General features: G+C 38.6%; 1 protein-coding gene across 1 annotated transcript in view; it reads right to left on the minus strand.

The window, feature by feature from the left end:
• The window catches only part of LOC146469580 (dynein axonemal heavy chain 3-like), a 110815-nt gene extending 104874 nt beyond the window's left edge, over positions 1-5941 (minus strand). Inside the window, exon 1 of the mRNA XM_085123227.1 lies at positions 5708-5941. Within this exon, the coding sequence (XP_084979353.1) occupies positions 5708-5734 (27 nt within the window). The 5' untranslated portion in view covers positions 5735-5941. The remainder of the gene's footprint in view (positions 1-5707) is intronic.
• Positions 5942-19106: the final 13165 nt, after the last annotated feature.

Here is a 19106-nt window from a genome sequence, read left to right on the forward strand (position 1 = left end):
AAAAAATTTTGGCTTTTAAAACCCCTCCCCGTAGGAGTTTCCAATGACCTTTGTTGGGGTGGGTATGGATTTTTTTCTGGAACTGCACAATTAAGTTCAATGTCATTGAAAATATATATGTTTAGATCTTTTTCTGTTTACTTTTCTAGAAAGGATTTTGAGGATTTCTGAAAAATATTTGGAAATTGACTCGAAAAATCACTTGTTTATGACTTATCAGACTCATGGAAGACAGTTTGGTTTGAGGGAAAAATTAGACCTGCATAAACGACACATTCCAAGTGTGGTGGCCATTAAATGCAGATCTTAAATATACTAAATTTAAATCCCTATCCCCAGGTGGAAATCTTATTAAGATCTTGTAAGATCTTGCAAGATCTTGTAAGAATCTTGTAAGAATGAAAATAACACTAAGATCTTAATAAGATATTGTTAAGATTTGTTAAGATTTCAGATCTTAGTAAGATCTTACGACACTTCTTTACAAAATCTTAGTACAAACTACACAATCTTCAGCATTTTAAGATCTTAAAAGTTCTTACAAGATCTTACTAAATTATTGTAAGATACTTGTAAGAATCTTGAAAAAATCGTCAACCTAACAATCAATAAGATCTTAAAAAATTTTAATAAGATCTTATCCATTTCTTAATATTTTCTTATTCAGATCTTATCAAAATTTGTGACAAGATCTAATAAGAATTCTTGTTAAGATCTTAAGAATTAACTTACAAGAATCTTGTTAAGATCTTGCTATGAGTTAAAAATAAGATCTTAAACAGATTTTGATAAGATCTTACCTATTTCTTAATGTTTTCTTAATAAGATCTTAAATCAAAATTTGTGCCAAAATCTTACAACCATTCTGATTAAGATCTTACTACCTAACAATTATCTTGGTAAGATCTTAGCACGAATACCGGTAATTAAGAAAAAGATCTTTTAAAACCAGTTTTTATGGAGATCTAGTAAAAAAAAAAAACCTTCTGTTATCTCAATTCTTTATTAAGACCTCATAATATCTTACAAGAATCTTCACAGGATCTAAGAATAAATGCCAGCAAGACTCTCTGTGATAATCTCTTTCTTCAGTGTCCTAAGTTGATAAACGCTATGTAGACATGTGTGTTTCTAAAAAAAGGCTTAAAAGATATGACTGTCAAGACTTACAGTTTGCAGTTTACAGATTGTATTTGCATAAAAAAAAACTTAATGCACCGTCTAACACTGAAACGCATTTGTGAAAACACTAATACCTACAAACCTTCTTTGATGAATCTAAACTCCATTTATTGCCAAAAAGAACAACAGTGCTTTGAATCATAATTCCTACGATTTTCATGTACAATGCTAGCTTTTAAAATGAGCCAGAAAACGTGGATAAACGTGGGCCGGAATCACACTGATTCACAGCAACACAGGCAACACCGGCAGCCATCTTGGATTTCTTTCAGACTGGGAAGACTGGGCACCATTTTGGTCAGCAGATATGCCACTGCAGGCTCGGAGAAAGACCGTTTCATGTTAGATTTTAGGCGGGATTCAAGTTTTCAGCACACATTTCCTCTGGATTTTACCTCTGTTAAAGCTAAAAACTGATGGCTTCAAGCAGCAAACTGTGGACAATCACTTTTTAGAGAGAGGTAAGTTTCGACACCAATCATTTTGTGAAAGACTGCATGAAAATGTGTGATCATCCACGTAATACAGACAACATGGATCCATACAGACAACGAGCATGCATATGTGCTTCTTGAAGATTGTTGAGGTGGTCATTCCCCATTTAGTTTTTATACGAAGCCTTTGAAAACGTTTTCATGGAGTAATTTTTAGTCGGGTTAATATCATGACAGTCTTGGTATAAGCTGAAAACGTGAGTGATCGATCTTGATTTGGCGTGAAGATCAGTTTATGATCTTCGTGGAGTGTATGGCTCATTTTACTCAGATCAGGAACTAACAAGATTGTTACGGGTGAAAAGCTCACTGCAACATTGTCTAAAAAGTTAATGACAGCCTCGCCAGTCACTGTGATCACTCAGAAGAACTGACTTAAAGTGCAAAATTTTCGGTTTTACTGTAGATTTTCAACTCCATTTTGTAATATAATGTCAAGGTCGAGACTCAAGACTGCAGCTTCAGAGTCAAGTCACCAAATCCTGCTCAATAAAGTCACTTATATTTATGACTGTTGGAGTCTATTTTAACTGATTTAATTTTGTTGTAAATCGTGACTTCTGCTACTTCTACTCAGGAACTATAATACCAAATAAAATTTTGTAACTTGCATAATGACAGTATTTGATCAGTACTTGATACCATAGTTCATAATTTAGTTGCAAATAGCAAGCAAAATAAAGGGAACACTAAGTAATAATCCTTTTGATCAATGCAATCATGTTTTCTTATAAAGAGTGACCTATTTCACTGCAGGCACAACTACAATGTAAGTTGCACTGCCCAGACATACATCTGTACAGTTAACAATAAAATAATCATTATAATAATCTTTTTGTATTTGAGCATGGAATTTTCTTTTTACATCAAAGCCACATGTAAATGTAGACTTGGGTTTCCTATGAACAAGGCAGCCAATGTTGAGTTGTCTGCATGTGCTACTACAAAACATTGTGAGAAATTGCTGACTGAAGTAAGAGAATGAGATAACACTGTGTACTCTGGTCAGGACATAAGTTAACATGACTGTCTTATTTTCCTGTACAGGTCCCTCTAGCCCTGGAGGTGCAGCTGAATGAAATGTGGGAGAAGATTAATTTTTCAATATTTTATTAATTTTATAAGTTGGAGCTGGCAAGAAACACTTGCAAAGTGAAAGCATCCGTGGTATTTTTCTGAGCCACCACAAATTATGAAAGTGCATGTTTAGAGCCAGTTGAACTGAGTGAGCATCTGTGAGTTAAATGCAGACCTTGTGAGAAAAAAAGGGTTTATTTTTATTTTTTAATGTTAATTTACTTATTTTAGCTCATTTTTTTTACTCAAGATTCACTTTATTTCTTGAAGTCAAAAATCAACGAAGTGCTAGTATTTTAAAGGTAGTGAATTTTGACCCAAAATTGTGGGACCCTAATGACTCTGCCTCTTTGATCTCTGTGTAAATTTTCTGGGACACAATCAAACCAAATTGAGTTTAATAGGTTCAATTATTAATCTTTGAGTAAAACTCAGTTTCCAGTTCAGTTTATTGCATGATTTGTAAATAAAGGGGACAAAAAATTATCATTAAATGAAATAACAGGTTTTCTATAGATCATGTAAACGGTTTTTTGAAGTCTTTGTTATAGTAATTTCACAATTTTATGGTGTGAGACCTTCCAATAAACTGTTGGTCAAATCTTGATTTTGTGTCCTATAATACCTCTTATGATGTCTTAAGCTTGAGATTGATTATTATATCTTGACTATCGACTTTAAGTTCCTTACTAAGATTCTTATCAGATTTTGCTAAGATCTTGTAAGATCTTACTGTAATCTTGCCAAGATCTTGTAAGAATCTTACAAGAATCTTGTAAGAATCTTACAAGATCTTGTAAGAATCTTGTAAGAATCTTAACTAAGATAAGATCTTGTTAAGAAACTTAATAAGAATCTTACCAAGATCTTGTAAGAAACCTGTAAGAATCTTACAAGGTCTTGTAAGATCTTGACTATCAACTGCAAGTTCCTTACTAAGATTCTTATCACATTTTACTAAGATCTTGTAAGATCTTACTGTAATCTTACCAAGATCTTGTAAGATTCTTGCAAGAATCTTGTAAGAATCTTGTAAGAATCTTACAAGATCTTGTAAGAATCTTGTAAGAATCTTAACTAAGAAGTAAGATAAGATCTTGTTAAGAAACTTAATAAGAATCTTAATAAGATCTTAATAAGATTCCCACCTGGGTGACAGACAGAAATTTTCTATTTTTCTACTCTGCTCACTACTTTGTTGTCACTTGCACTATGTTACATGTATAAAAGAATTGGCCCTGTTCCTGCTTTTAGCTGTGCATGTATCGAGTTAGGGATGATCTTGGGAAGTTTGGAGAGCACTCGACTCTTACACTTCTCTTGTGTAGTCTCCAAACATCCCGTGAGCAACCATAACACAATATACACATGCTAAGCATGACCCAATTTATTGTTAAATGAATTATATTCCCTTTCAATGAACGGCCGTTCTAATGTGTTCCAGACATGTCACTGATATCACACCTGCACATAATATACTGTATATATTTAATGCCAGTTTTAACAGCACTATAAAATTCAAGGTTAATGTCACCATGCAGCTCTTATGTTCCCATACATGTAGCTGCTCTAAACTCTGCGGCCAAAATGAGTCAACAACAACAACAAGACTTTATTAACCTGAATTAAAAAAAGTTATTGATACATTAAGTTGAGTATGACATGTTTAAGGGCTTGTTAGCTCCCTGAAATAACTAAGAAGCTAAAAAGGTCAGGCAGCTGGAGACAGTCATGCAGCAGAAGGACCTTAGCTGACAAAAACATCAGCTTTCTTTGTTTTTAACTAGTTCAAAATTGACAGAATAATACTTTTATCACTAAAGAATGATTTATGTAAACACCGCATAAAATTTGTATCTTGTTTCAGAATAAAAGTCTCGATAAACACCACCTCAGACGCTACTGTAGAACTGAATGTTTAACAAGATATCCCTGGATGGGCACGTCATTTTGGCACAGCTACGTACACTAATTATTTGAGTCATTATAATGATAATATACATTTTTGCAACTCAAATTCTTTCGTGTTCGCTGGTTGTTAGACAATGGTTATAGTATGGAAGTGGTACAATTGTATAATTAATGTAAGGGGCTGTGCAGAAATCTTCCCCCATGGGTCAACTCTTTCATTAATCTGATTCCTGGGCTGTAGAGGTCCTTAATTCTATTGTACTCTTTTCATTTGAGCTAGTTCTGGATAGATATTTTACTTTAACCCAAATAATAATATTACAGGCAGTCATACGTGAAATCTACAGTGGCTAGATATTCTCTTGGCAACAAAAGCCTCAAATACGCTCATTATCGAGACGATAAAACAACACGTCGTGACCACGGTTCATAATGATTAGCATTAACAGTGTTTCTCTGACAAGTTAACATAATAGCTCATTTTAACATGTCAGGACGTGAGCGGTTCGCAGTGCAAGAAAATTACAAATTCGTAAAATGGTGCCAAAAAAATTAAAGCTTTAAGACACTTAATCGCTAGCCAAAAGCATCGACATCACTGAGATTCCTGAATTCGCAAAGTAGAATGTTTATGTTAGGTTACGATCTTTCAAGAGACTGCGAAATGAACGTCGACTACAGATCGATCGACCCGACTTTGACAAGTTTGTAGCTCGATATACATTGAAAGCCACATTGTAAATCTTGTGTAAGAAAACATAAATAAACGGAGTACGTTTTCAATGCAATAGTACAGACAAAAATGTTCGCTGTCTACCGATTGAAACTGAAACCGATTGTTTATAAAACATTATTCGATCGATTCTTTCGGCATTGATTGTTATGGCAGCGAAGTACCGTTCAGTATAAATGACTCAAGCGAAACATGAACTCAAAGACGGGTGAAGTATTTTTAGTACACTGACATACGATTGTGATATTTCGAGGATTACATGAAATATATTCATAAAAACAAAGCTAAGCTGCAGCTAAATGTGACTCACCTCACTTCGTTCGCGCGTTGCCGCCATTATTATCCCCGCGAATTTATCCGATTATGTGTTCCATTGCTTGGTGTAGACTGTAGAAAGTCATTTTTGTCTTGGAAACAAAACACGTTTGTTTCATTGCACCTTCCACATTCTAAGACAACGCAAATTCGGATTAGACCGTGGCCATTTCCAGTTATGTTTGCCCAATAACTTACATGGATCTATGGCATAAACCCGTCTCCAAGGTGAATTATATCGAGCCCAGATGCATTATTTATGATTGACATTTGACGGCAAAAAAATTATTTACACTATCGGAACAGGGCACTCAAAGACTTTTTGATTCGACCTTTCTGTACAGGGCGAAAGATTTTACTACCTTAAATTAGTTCCCGATTAAAATAACTCGTAAACCAACAGCAACGTGCAAGCCAAGATGATGTTTTAAGTTTTGAGCTCATCAAGTAATTACTCGACATGTCACGCTTTGTAAAGATAATTTCTCGTTTTGTTCTATATTTCTTTGGGGCTTTCAAATGAAACTGAGTGGAACTAATCTGCGCTCAATTAAGCCTTGTTAAGCGCCCTTTTCTTAATTTCCAGTGTCATAAAGCTTTGTTGAGGCAGCAATAAAAAAGCTTAAAGAAAAAAAAGGAAGCTAAAGACATCCTAGCCTTATCGGCGCGGCGCGCAAACTCGCAAGTCACGGTAATTAGAGCAGAGACGGAAAGGTTATTGATTGCATTTTGTTCTTATATAATAAGGCGCATATGGGGTTAATTGTTCACCTTTATTCTGATGGACAGTATTCAGCCTTTTTCATTTTCAGTTCTTTTTTGTCAACATGTCGAACCTCACTGCCGCGGAATCGAAGGGCCCGGTTACATAAAGCAGCCGAGTTACAAAAGTTGCTTTATCTTTGTGTTTCCAACTGACAGCGCTCGACAAAATCCTTCAGAGTCTTCAGAGCGCAACAAATCTAGATAACTCCGGGCTGAGGGTCATTACCCGTGCACTCAATAAAAATCTACCACTCTTTTCATCTATTTGTGAACATGATTGCTTCTCATCGATGGATTTTCAAATTTCATACCACTGTAGTTGTTTCGTTTGCCTGAAAACAGGCGACCTGTAGCACAGTAGGTGGGTCAATAGTTATGGCCAATAAAATTTAATTGCATGTTCTAATTTAATTGTTGTAATGCGCATTTGAAAACTTCATGTTGATCAGTTTGAACAATATAAATTACTGAATAATGATAGCCATAAACTGCTGAAACGAAACACCTCTTTATTAGGAGCCATAAGTGCCTATTATTCCCGGGGGGAGGGGGATGTACTCCCCTGTATAAGCTATACAGGTATGTGCCGCCCCAAAGGGGGTCTAACAAGGTATATGGGATCAGGGATCAAAGGCAAAAAATAGGGTGGGTTCAGGGATCACAGGCCGGGGATCTGGGATCAAAAGCCGTGGGATCGGGATCAGTGGTGCTGCGAGGGGATCAGGGATCAAATATTCCGACAGAAAATCAAATATCATAAAATGCCGACAAAATTCAGTTTAATTGGGCGGAAAGAGCTGCCACCGTTTACAAACTCAAATGTATTTTTGCGGTAACATTTTGTTCCGGTTGACGTTCTAAACTGTATACAATACGATCTGCTGGACTAGCTTGACTACAAAACGTGGATATTTTCCCGAATTCTTTAAATATATATTTATACCATGTTGCCCGTTCTTTTCATATATCAATGACTCTCTGCTGTGATTAACTCAGTTTGTTGGAGCTATACATAACCGCAGTGACTGATCTACCGAATTGGTCTGGGTCTTTGACTGTTGAAAAAAAATCATACAGTGGACATTGCCTTTCGGCCAATGTTTTCCCTCTGTCTAAATCTATCACACAAGGATGGTGCTTGGCACTCTAAACAACAACAACAACAACAACAACAACAACAATTTATTCAGTATTCCCATATATATACATGGTATTACTTCTGTAATAAGTCTGGATTACATTAAATAATTATGTCTAATAATTAAGCTAGCATTGATTGTCGATTCAGCATTGAATCATAAATATAAGCAGCAATGGTTCTACAAACAAAAGGATCAACGTTATTAAAAAGAAACATGATTTTTGAGATATTGTCAAGATCATTAAAATTTCGATATTTGTCATTTATTTCATCAAAATATTTCTTACGTGTATCATGATAATGTTCGCAAGAGAATAGAAAATGCGATTCGTCTTCAATTTGATTGGAATTACAGAGATAGCAGGTTCTCAAATTTTCAGGTGTCTTGTTGTGCCGGCCAGTTTCAATTCGCAGATTGTGATTTCCAAGACGAAATGTATTGATTTGTTTTTTGTGACGTACATTTTTTATCGAATCCAAGGAGTCAGTTTTGTGGCAATCTTGTTTAAAGATAGAGTAGAATTTAAGTTTTTTATTTAGCTTTAGTAAATTAAGTTGATGATTAGTTGAAGTTTTATTAACACTTAGTCGAATACGTTCAGTGAAGTTGTGAATGTTTAAATTTGAAATGTTTAAATTGGAAAGATTACACAGAGAGTTGACTCTTTGCATAATGCTCAGTTGGTTTTTGTCGGTCATTTCTTTAGATAGGTAAAGGCATTGTTTGGCAATGTTATCTTCTGGTAGACTTTCCAGGTGTAACCAAAATTTAATAATATTTATGTCAATTTTTGCTTTTAATGATAATCTTCCAAGTTCATTTCTACATGCTACATTTGGGCATTGTTTATTGACTCCTAAAAAAAGTTTACAGAAATAAACATGTGTTCGTCCGATTATATCTTTTTCCCATGTGTTATAGTCGTTTTTGTCATAGACTCCCCAAACTTCTGAACCATACATGAGGATAGGGAGGAATAAAGAATCAAATATTTTGTTCACAACATCAATTGGTAATTTTGAGAAGTTGAGGAAACGGCGTGTTGCAAATATAGATCTCCTAGTTTTTTCTTTTAAATATATTTTATTATCTCGGAAGTTTCCATTCGACGTGAAATTGACTCCAAGATAAGTGTAGTTGTTGACAGTTTCTATCTTTTCTCTGTTTATATGAAAATAGTGGTCATTTAAAGTAGATTTTCTGAGTTTCTTTTGAAAAATAACAACTTTCGTTTTCTTGAGATTTATATTTAGCAACCAGTCGTTACAGAACTGGGATAATGTATTTAGTGCTGTTTGTAATCCTTCAGCCGTGTGAGAGATCAAAATTAAGTCGTCGGCGTAGAGGAGGCAATTAAGTTTTGAACCGTCCGGTAGTAGAACTGGATCTGTTTTCATAGTATCAAGAAGGGTAGGAATCTCGTTTAGATAGAGGTTAAAAAGCATTGGTGAGAGAATGCAGCCTTGTCTAACACCATTTGCATATTCAAAATATTCTGTTCTTTGATAGCCAAATTTAATGGAACATTTAGATTTTGAGTAAAGGTTTTTAATTAAGTCATAAATTTTACCTCCAATCTTATTTTGTAATAATTTATAAAATAGGCCGTCGTGCCAAATTGAGTCAAAGGCTTTCTTAAAATCTATAAAACAAGTGAATAGTTTACTTTTAGTAGAATGCGTTACATGTTTGTCAATCAATGTTCGAAGGGTAAAGATGTGATCAGATGTCCGGTGATTTGGCAGAAATCCAATTTGAGCTCGATGTAAAATGTCCTCTTCATTGAGGTAATGTTGTAGTCTGATGTTCAAAACCGAGGTGAATAGCTTTCCAAGACAGCTGTTAATGCAAATTCCTCTGTAATTTGAGGGGTCTGATTTGTTTCCAGACTTGTAGATAGGAGTGATGATACCTTCACACCAAGATGAAGGGAAGAACCCGCATTTTAATATGAGATTAAAGAGTTAACATATTGAGTTTTTTAAGTACCATATTCCTGTTTTTAGCATTTCATTGCGAATTCTATCGGAACCAGGAGCCTTTTTTGATTTTAACAATTTTGTTGCATTTTCAATTTCCTTTAAGGAGATTTCATCATCTAAGTGATTATGATCTTGTTTAAAGTCTTCTAATGCGGATATCTCATTTGTTAAGGAGCGGTTTGCATTTGGTTTCGAATGTAAATTCGTAAAATGTGTGAATAAATTATCAATAGGTACTTCTTCTTCATGTTTGTCACGAGAATTGTCTAAACAATACTGAATTTAACAAAGATGTCGTCATTTGTAGAGACACATACATACCCTTTCGACAGTGAAAGACGAAGTCTTTTTTAATGCAAAATCCTATTATGAAAGAACTCTTTATTGCACTTGGTATATATGGTCTCTTTCTAGCCTTAAAGCATAATTCACTCCTTTAACAGCTTCTGATAACATCATACAAAGCCGGTTTAATTTCCAAGCTCTCAACACAAATTACTTTCCGCAGAATATTAAGTGGCAAGTGAGAAGATACAACAAATAACGAAGCTTGCTCTGATTATGCTGGGGAGAAGATACCTGGGACGTCCGAGTGACCAAACTTAATGCACAAAGCTTACAAGGCGGCAAGGGAATCGTCCAAAATTTTGATAACAAATTTGCTCCTCACTGAAATTAAATTGATGCAAATCGAGAAAGATATTAAATCTTTTTCAAGTTTCCTTTCTCTGCCCAAATTAAATTAGTATTTTCTCAGTCTGGCCGGTGCGGCAAGGACCATCTAATCAATCTGGCTCTGTGAAATACTGTAGCCGAGTTCCTCAGTAGATCGTTGGTCGAGCCCCGCCGTAGCCATTATCTATTTCAAAGAGACCTTATTGTGATCTCGTTTTCCTACTTACAATTGCGGACGGATAGTTCATGGCAAGATAATATCAGAAAATTTCATTTTGAGAAACTTCTAGTCTTTCTGATAAAGAACCTAACGGAATGCCGGATTCATAGCTCGATCGTGCGTTACGCGCACTAAAACCTTTTGCAGGCACCTTTTCAAGCTTTTTCGATCTCAGCCGTCAGCTGGTAACATCTTACAATTATGTCACAGGGTAACCCAATCAGAAAAAAAAATTCAGACCAGTACAATTAGGATAAGCAAATAATGAGTTATAACTAGATGTGCGACTGAAATGAGTTGGTCAACCAGTAAAATGGAACTGTTATGCCGATAGGAAATCATAACTTTAAGAACTGACGGGAGTCAAATTCTCATTAAGTCATTCTCCATTTCGTGAATGCTGGGACTAAGTTTTAAAAAAACTCAAGCGACACTTCATTTTGACTATTTTGTAGTTTATCCAGGTTTAATCAAGCAACAATTACACGCCGTTTGTCCGACCCAGATTCCGCGTTTGAGCTGAACCCAGGCCGGATCAACTAATTTTCACCGGATCAGGAATCAAGATTTATAAAGATTTTGGAATCAGGGATCAAAGTTTAAGGCCAAAATGTGGAATCAGTCGGGAAAAAATATACCTCGTTACGACCCTATTTTGACCATTATGGTTTTCAAGGGAACCACGAGAGCGTATAAACGTATTTGTCTTTTCAACTCCAAATGAATAATAGAGAGAGAGAGCTGAATTTTCGGGTGAGCCTTACCAATTCTTGACTTCGGCGCTGATGCGAAGCTTAATTACGCTACAAGTCTGGTCTGAAAACGGGTATGGATTTTAGAGGCCAGGTCTGAAAACAGGTGTGGAAAATGGCATGTTTTGGTCTGAAATAGGGTCAGGATTTGGAGAACCGGGCGGCACACCCCTGCCGAGAATTCCGAGAAGTATCCCCCCCGGGCTATTCTTGTCCGGAGCGAAGAAGAAACGAGCTTAAAAGACGGTTACTAACCAACGATCAAGCGTTCGCTTTCTGAGAAGGTCTACTGGCATTTGTACTCATGACTTTCGGAAGGGAAGTCGGAGTTTTTAGGCATAATGAGCGGCTTGTTATTTCCTCATTCTCATTTTAACCTCCTTTATTCCAGTCATTATTCCAAAGAAAATGCTGTGGTGTTTCTTACTTCTGCATTGCGTTGGCGGCATTTTCACTTTTAAGTCTTTATATTGTGGGTTGGTTAAGTCATCTTACGGGCTGTTTACAAGGAGGGAGGAAGATGCTAGCACTAGCCGGAAAATCTTAGAAGGCGGATCAACCTAGCGCCATATGTTTTCTATATTCAGTTGACATGCAATAAGTTGTACTTGGCCCTAGCGCTAGGATCTTCCTAGCGATAGGCGGATCTTTGGCCTTGCTGAGAGATAGCAAGATCCTAGCACTAGGAAGACCCTAGCGCCATATAAAGAAAAAAAGAACAAACATGGCGGCAGCCGGGCGTTCAACTGCTAATGTAGACAATTGTTCCTCTTTTCCTTCTCCACTTGATTACAACGGACCCGGTAAGTTACCGGGACTTTTGAGAAACGGGCCCCATGACCGAAATTTCTGCATGTAAACACTCTATGTAAACAGCCCCTTACACGTCAAGAAATTCTCTTAGTTGGAACACAATCATTGAAGGGCTGGCTATCTGCAGTTGTGAAGATTTTTATTACGAAGATCCAAGAATACTTTCGTTTGGAAACGAGCCGCCGACTGCTGTATTTTTGCATTTAAGTTCCTTAAATCACGCGTGGCGTAACCTGCGATCAGGCGATGGTTCATTTTTTTTTTTTTTACTCCCGCGCCGCTACACTTTCGCACTCTCCCGAAAGAAAGAACGCCTGATCACAGATTACGCCTGGAGAGGAAACATTTATTTTCCCTTTAAACCTATCCTAGCATAATTCTCTAGATTTAAAACAATTGTTAATTTTTCTTATTTTATTTTGAATGTTCTTTTTTCTTCCTTTGTACTTTGGTATTTTTTCAGGTTTTCTTTTCGCAACAGCTTTAGTTACGTAAATAACTGCGAGGGTATTTTCTTCTATTTACGGATTTCCGATTAGATTTGGGCTAAAAACTGTCACGGATCCCTAGTAAACCATCATGGATTACTTAGATTTGGTCAAAAACAGGACACTTTTTAGAGCGTTACGCGGGATGTTTGGGTCGATGTAAGCATTAACTTTGAATTGAATGGCTGATTACCTGTTGGAGTTCGAGATCGTTGATTGATGATGACTTTTTAGTAGTTAGTTATCAATCGACTTTATTAGTTGTTAATGAAACCGTGAGATAACAGCAATCCGACAGATAGCGGAAATTCTCGTAATTGTTAATGTTACCACAGGCAGCCCAAGCTCGCGTCACTAGAGAGCGTGTTATAATTTTAAAATTACTAGTGGAACGATGACCTTTGAGTGCAAGCGGTATTGGGTTACAGGCAGCCATTCGTTATAAGACTTTGTATGGGAAATAAAGTACCGTCGATTCTGAAGCTTAAATAACGCTAAATTTAACTTTCATTTAATAAAATGAATAAAACTGACTCACCTCTGGTGTATTCTTGCGAGATATCAGTCTCTACAGCTGCCTGTAACCCGATACCGCTAGCACTCAAAGGTCATCGTTCCCCTAGTAATAGGCCATTTTACAGTTGTGTGCTTAGTGACCTGGCCTTGGATTGGAAGCGAAGCTGGGGGTGACCTTGTTTTGATGCAAACCTTGCTGTTTTCATTTGTAAATGCAACCTAGTTAGCATAAGAACAGCATGATCTACATATGAAAAGCAGTGAAGTTTGTATCAAACAAGGTCAACCCCAGCCTCGCTTCCAATCTCAGGCCAAGTCACTAAGCACACAACTGCAAAATGGCCTATTAATTATTACACGCTCTCTAGTGACGCGTGCTTGGGCTGCCTGTGATGTTACGAGCAATTATAAACCTTATCGTCAGCTCTAATTATATAATTATATTCTGGTTACGTACTGTCAGTAACTAGTTTCATCAAGAAAACAGAAAGACAAACAGACACAAAGCTTTCCTATAAAATGAAAACTTTTGGTAAAAAATTGACAATCAAACCTAAAGTTTTTTTGTTAGGTGGATTGTCAGTAGCACTAAGGCATGAGGTCGACAAAGTCTGCAGCGCCATGCACCAGTAATGATCTTAAACGGTACTCTACGGGATTTAATTCGGGGCATCGCGTTTTTATCTCGTGTAACTTTATAAGGGAAGTGGTCAGGCCTATTACAATACTCGAACAGGACTCACCAGAAGACAAAATAGATGGTTGTCTCTGCCTGCACCCCCCTTTCTCAACCTCAAAAGATGATGTATTTATTGCATAGCCACTCCTCCATCCAGCAGTAAAAAATGACCATAAGATTCAAGCCTCACTCTTCTTGTTTATCCGTCTAGCAATACTAACTCTTGCTAGCTGAATAATTCTCTGTTAACTCAAATTTTAAAGCCAATAAAATTTTGTCGGTAATGTTTATGAGATAGATGGTGTCTTCGATAACCCCCCCTAACCCAGACAAGATCGGTCCTCTTCGAACAAACTTGTTATGACCAGTTCCCTAAGGTTTCTTCTGACTGAGTGGGCCAATTATATGGACTGATACACCTGCGCTACCTGGTCAGCGTTTTCATTGATGGCGTCGTACAGAACCTGGACTTTTGTGTCGTCTGGACAGCGGGCTTGTCGCTTTCCTGCATAACTGTAGGCGACGCTGTGAGTAGGTACAAAACGAAACAGACCCATACCAGAAGGGAGTAATGTGATACTCTCTTATTTCCGTTTTGGCTTTCCTGGACTCCGTTTGGACTATGCAACTTGGGGCGAGGTTCTAGCTTTCGTAAAGGGTCTGTCTTCCTACAGGGTTTGTCGGAGAAAAGAAAGTTCCTAGAACAGGCAGATTTGACGTGCTCTTTCTAGCCTTTTTTGTGACTTTGGGTCTTTTAAAGGTGATGTTGTTGTTGTCTAGGTCAATCAAGGCTCGGTTCTGCTGTAAAACATCTCGGCCAAGGATAGCATCATAGGTAAGGTTCTGTATGACGTGAAAATCACGGACAAACTCACGCCCGTTCACCTCGAGCTCGATAGGTACGATAATCTTCCCTAATACTGGGACTTGCTCGTTGGTGCTTGTGGAGGGCTTTAACTGGGAAAGCTCAGTCTCAATGCTGCAGACAGGAAGATCATCGTCTGTTTAAGCTCACTGGTCCAGGAGAGAAGTTCGCATCCACGCCAGCTTGAATCATAGCTTCGGAATTTGGTGGAATTACGAATGTGGACCACACGCGGACAGGACTTGCCCCTCCTGCAGCAGGTTTGTCATCCAACTGCAAGGTCCCATTCTTTAAATCGATCATGGCTCCATTTGCACGAAGGAAATCTCTGCCTAAAACTGCTTCATATGATAGACTTCTTACAACGTGAAATTCACAAGGATAATGTCCACCCGCTACTTGCAATGTTATTCTCATCGTACCAAGTATGGGGAAGGCTTCTCCGCTGACGGTTTTAACTTGTGAAGAACAGCATGTGTGTAAAGTGGGCATGTTTTCGCCATAAAGGCAAGTAAGAAACTGTTCATCAATGACTAAATCATCCTGCGCTGGTATCTACTAGAAGCTTAATATCTTTGCCATTTAACTGAGCGGACACTGTAAGATCCCTTGGTCAGTTGTGATGTATACTCGGATCATGCTGCGTGGAGACTGGAGCGATAACCGCGTTGACGTCGTTATGTGATGCCGGATTCTTATCGGCTTACACCTGAGGAGATTATCCATACGAAGAAGGAATGGTAGAGTGGAAATTATCCTTGTCCGGGCCAGCAGGTTCGAAATTACAATCAACATTTTCTTCAACCACAGAGCTCAGTAACTGAGGAGGAGGAAGGAAGACCTCCTCTTGGCGAAATTTCGACTTTGTTTCCGGTCCCTGACTATCCTTCGGCTCTCAGCAGGCCCGTAGCAGGGGGAGGGGCAGGGGGGGCTTGAGCCCCCCCCCCCCCCCCAGAATTTATGGAAGTTAAAAAGGAATCTGCCAAAAAATAAATAATTAAACCAAATTAATGGGCAGCAATCAGTTTTGAACTCTGACGCTGCAACTCCCTTTTCATAACCTTTAAAAAATTGTTTACTACCTGTCAGTTTCCAGGGCTAACAGTTTGTTTTCATATACAACAGTAACATTAAGGCATTCCTACCTTGTGAATCGGAAATAAGAACCAAAATGGATCAAAATCAACCGATCTCAAGCCGTAAAAGCTATTGAAATAAACTACAGTCAACTCTCTCATAGCAACCACTTCTCGTAGGCGACCACCTCTCGTAAGCGACCACTTCCTATACAACCGTTTTGTTTCTCAGTTAAATACTGTTTCAAGAGCTCTCTCGTAAGCGACCACCACTCAAATTTCTTAAGAGACCGCTACCACTTTCTAGGCCAGAAATTACACCTATTTTTTTGCTTTTTGTTTCACGTATGATCGTTAGTAAATCATTACTTAGAAGTGACAAAAATTCAATTTTTAATAAACGCTACCCCGGACTGCTGACAGATCCTGCGTATGCTTGCAGCATTTTCGTTGTGCGGTTCATTGCAGATTGTTTGCTTTTATGTTTTGGACCGTGCATCTTTTCAGATACGATATGCTGTAGTTCTTTTTAACATGGTTTGGCCATGTACTTGTGAAGGAAAGTTTTGCTTTTCTGCTGATTCTTGGTTTGGTCTCTATCACGTCGCTGTCGTGTTAAGTTTTCTACGCAGTCCGATCAGCCTTGCAGAAATTTGTGACAGATAATAACAGTTTACAGACAGAGAAGATGGCTATAATTAGATCTGTAGGTAAACGGGACAGATCTGTTCCGAATTGTTATACAGAGTTTCATCAGAAGAATTAATAGATGTGAAAAAATCAAATAAATTAGTTTCTATTTGCCTAATTTTAGCTGCTAAGATAACATTTTTATGTAATTAATTAATCAATCCAGTATTACGCTTATTTTGTTGATCTTTCCCGTACGCGACCACCTCCCGTAAGCGACAACTTTGTCGTACACCAAGGGTGGTCGCTTGCCAAATTTTAAAAGAGAAGGAAAAATTTGTCGTTATTTGGTTACGTCCTCCTTCAAACGTAAAATTAGGAAATTTCACATGGTAAGTCCACGTAAAAGAAACGGCAAAAAATGTACCAAAAAGTGTGATGCAGGTGCAAAGTTATTGTTTTACTTACTAAATCTATTTTTTTGTTTTGTTTTGTTTTTTATGTCCTCGTTGCATCTTAATCTCCCTAATCAGTCCGTGTTTTGAGTGACGGGGGGGAGGGGTGGGGGTGGGGTAGTTTTGTTTCACTATTGTGCTAAGCCCCCTCAGTTGTTTTAGCCTTGCTACGGGCCTGCTCTGGCATGATTTCCATGGAGAGGTGAGTAGGCATCACAGGCATCTGGCTCGCTTTTATAATCTCCTTGGTACAAAATGACTTCTCATCGCTATGGGACAAGGCAACAGAGGTCTGCGTCGAACTTTTCTTAGCTTCCCATGGGCTCCCACTCACGATTAACCTTACTTCTGGTTCAACTGGTGGTTCTTTGAGTGGAACATTCTGTTCTTCAATCTGTAATTTTGGAACTGTTTTGACCTGAACTCGTTCGCGTTCTTGGTCCAAAACGGCCGCGGCTGTTGGCTGTTGGCGTTCAGCTTAATTCCTGCGTTCTGGGCAACTTGCCTCTAAACGACCTGCTGTCCGTCCACAAGTAAAACACACTGGTCGGCCATCGCGAGTTCTTTCCCTGGGTATTTCGAAGCGTGTTCCTTGGCGTCGGGCTAAACCTCGAAGTCGGGCATCCATTTACGTCCGACAGTTCGTATCATGTCTTTCAGTTGCTGAATTTTGCTTCTCGTTCCGCTAGCACCATTCGAACACTTCACCGAACGCATTGTTCAAGGCTGCGACCGCCAGTGGTCCGTTTAAGAGCGTGGTATTTGTGTGGAAAGGTAATGCGGCTGTAGGCCTCGTAGAACTATCCAATTTATTACGTAACTCAGCTAAAACATGGTTGTTGTGTTCGAGGAGGCTCACGATCGTACTCTTTGCGGATAAAGTAGGCTGCGGAGATGAGAATAAGTTTTCTACCAATCTTTCAACACAGTCTGGTGGATTCCCGGACAGTGTCTTCGCCAACGGCGGTGCTTGTTTTTGCGTTAGGTTTAAATTTAACACTTTCTCTGGTGGCTCGCTGTCATGAGAACTACCCACGCGCCGACAAATCGAGTTGAAAGTACGAGCCAGTTCAACAGCTTTGAGTAGAGTTTCAGGCATCCGCTCTGACACCTTGATTCGGATGGATGCTTTTAATCCCTCTGTAAAACAAGTCACCTTCTTTGGCTAGGAACAGTTGAGGCCACTAAACAGCTCGTGCATGCCATTGTTGTAATCAGCTAACGTTTCATTGGACTCTTGTCGTCGTGATACGAGGAGTTGTTGCTTCATCCAAATTCTATCTTTGGTTGAAAATCGCCTCTTCAAAACTTGTTTCAAATGGTCATAGTCTCTTCTCTCATTCTCAGGAGGCTCAAAAAGTAAGGTCTCGGATGGTCCTCCCACATTGTTGACAACCTGAGATATTGCAGCTGGGTCGGTGGTACGAAAATTTTTCGTTGCCAACTGTAATTCTAGTTTTTCGTTCTCGTAACCTCGAAATTTGTCTACGCGCAAGTCTCTGGATGCCAAACGATCAGCCAAGGTGGAAAGTAATCGATGGTGGGCTTCAAGAAAATCTCGATCCATCAGGCTTCTAAATTATTTTCCCTACTACTCCGAGTCGTGGTGCTTTCGCTTGTCGTTTCTTCGCTACTATTACTAAATTCGTCTTTACTGATACTAGATTCGAGAGGGACGTCACTAACGTTATCTCCGTCGCTCGATTTCCTTCGAGGAACTAATTTTATCAGGTCCGCTCCGGTGAACAAATTAGCGTTCTCTTCACGGTTCGTGAATTGCGCAGCTTCTGTGTCGTAGTCGGTATCTCTGTCGTTTCTTCTGGTACTGCTAATATAAACTGGGCTGAACTAATATGAACGAACGGGTGGATTTGCTTGGCGATCTCGAGTGTCGAAAATGTCCTCCTCAGATCCTTTTATATCGTCGGAATCGTAAATGTCCTCTACTTGTAATGCGATGCAGGGCCGGCCGCCCTATTGCGGCGTACTGAAAGCAAGGTACTGCCAATCTGCGGGATCATCAAATTCGGGCGAATCTGTTGGATTCGATGGACTCGCTACTTCTCATACACTTGGGTAAACGAAGGAATCGCCGCTTGGATCTAGGTTAATAGCGGAGCTCTGCGCGCCTAAGGCACGCGCGCGGAGCCCCATTGATAAGAGATTTTGGTAAGCCCATGTATGCGAAAAATTTTGGTTATGACGACACTGTCCGTTCGGTATACGTACGTACATACGTACGTACTTCCGCCCCTCTATGTAAGCAGCCGTGAAATGTCACACTCAACTTGTGCGGCAGCCCGCGTTTTTTTCAGCGGGAAGTGGGATGGCTTACT

This window comes from Pavona decussata, unplaced genomic scaffold, assembly GCF_977016875.1.
Source record: "Pavona decussata unplaced genomic scaffold, jaPavDecu1.1 SCAFFOLD_122, whole genome shotgun sequence".
NCBI lineage: Eukaryota > Metazoa > Cnidaria > Anthozoa > Scleractinia > Agariciidae > Pavona > Pavona decussata.